A 1,061-nucleotide genomic window follows, 5' to 3' on the forward strand; every position below is an offset into this window, starting at 1 on the left:
TAAATAATAATAAAAAATCTTTAAGAAAAATACATAGTACGGGCAGGGTGCAGGCAAGGTGTAGGGCCCAAGGAAAGGGACTCTGTCCTCAGGGACTCTCCTCTGCCCCCTCCCCCAGCAGCCCAGGACGACAAGATGCCGGGAGGTGAGGAGTGTGAGCCCCACTCCCAGCCGTGGCGAGTGGCCTTATTTGAGCGTGGGCGCTTCAACTGCGGTGCTTCTCTCATTTCCGCACACTGGGTGCTGTCTGCAGCCCACTGCCAAACCCGGTATGAAGACAGGGCTCTAAGTCCTGAGGGGCATGCGGCAAAAGTCTAGGGATCTGAGAATCTTGGATCCTGAGGAGGAAAGAGCAGGAGCCTGGGGGTTGAGGGGTTGAGTTCGGGGTGGGTGCACCTCCTTGGTCCCTGAGGGGCAGCGGCTCGAGCTATCACCGGCTTCGGCGCCTTGGGCAGAGGGTAATGGCATCTCCAGACTCCCGCAGGGTGGGGGGACCCCAGCTCGCCGCTCTTTGATCTTTCTGCCTACCCCTCACTCCGCTTGCGGGTGATCACCGCCCGCACAGCTTCCTGAGAGTGCGCCTGGGCGAGCACAACCTGCGCAAGCGCGATGGCCCCGAGCAGCTGCGGACGGTGGCTCGCATCCTCCCGCACCCGGGCTACGAAGCACGCAGGCATCCCCACGACATCATGCTGCTCCGTCTAACCCGGCCCGCGCGCCTGTCCCCGCAAGTGTGCCCCGTGGCGCTGCCCACGCGTTGCCCCCAACCGGGTGAGGCCTGCGTGGTGTCTGGCTGGGGCCTGGTGTCTGATGACAAGCCTGGGACCAAAGGGAGCACAGAGTCACAAGGTGCGTGAAAGGGTGGTGCTGGGTGTCAGGCCTCCAGGGACCCTATTCTCCAGGGCTCTTGGGCGAAGAAGACAAGGGCCTGAAAATACGGATTCACTCCAAGTCCACTGTCTTCCCCAGTGAGTCTCCCGGATACGCTGCATTGTGCCAACATCAGTGTTATCCCGGCCACATCTTGTAACAAGGACTACCCGGGGCGCCTGATGGCCTCT

General features: G+C 61.5%; 1 protein-coding gene across 1 annotated transcript; it reads left to right on the top strand.

Moving 5' to 3' along the window:
* Nucleotides 1-94: 94 nt before the first annotated feature.
* On the top strand, nucleotides 95-1,055 carry LOC102725686 (kallikrein-15; the record flags this gene model as incomplete). The annotated part of the gene is made up of 3 exons (XM_081810818.1): nucleotides 95-269; nucleotides 566-849; nucleotides 970-1,055. Coding segments are annotated over exons 1-3 (504 nt in total), but the record flags the coding sequence as incomplete, so codon positions are not given.
* Nucleotides 1,056-1,061: the final 6 nt, after the last annotated feature.

The sequence above is a fragment of the Leptonychotes weddellii genome, unplaced genomic scaffold (assembly GCF_054177405.1).
Source record: "Leptonychotes weddellii isolate Sample4059 unplaced genomic scaffold, ASM5417740v2 HiC_scaffold_38146, whole genome shotgun sequence".
NCBI classification, from domain to species: Eukaryota; Metazoa; Chordata; class Mammalia; order Carnivora; family Phocidae; genus Leptonychotes; species Leptonychotes weddellii.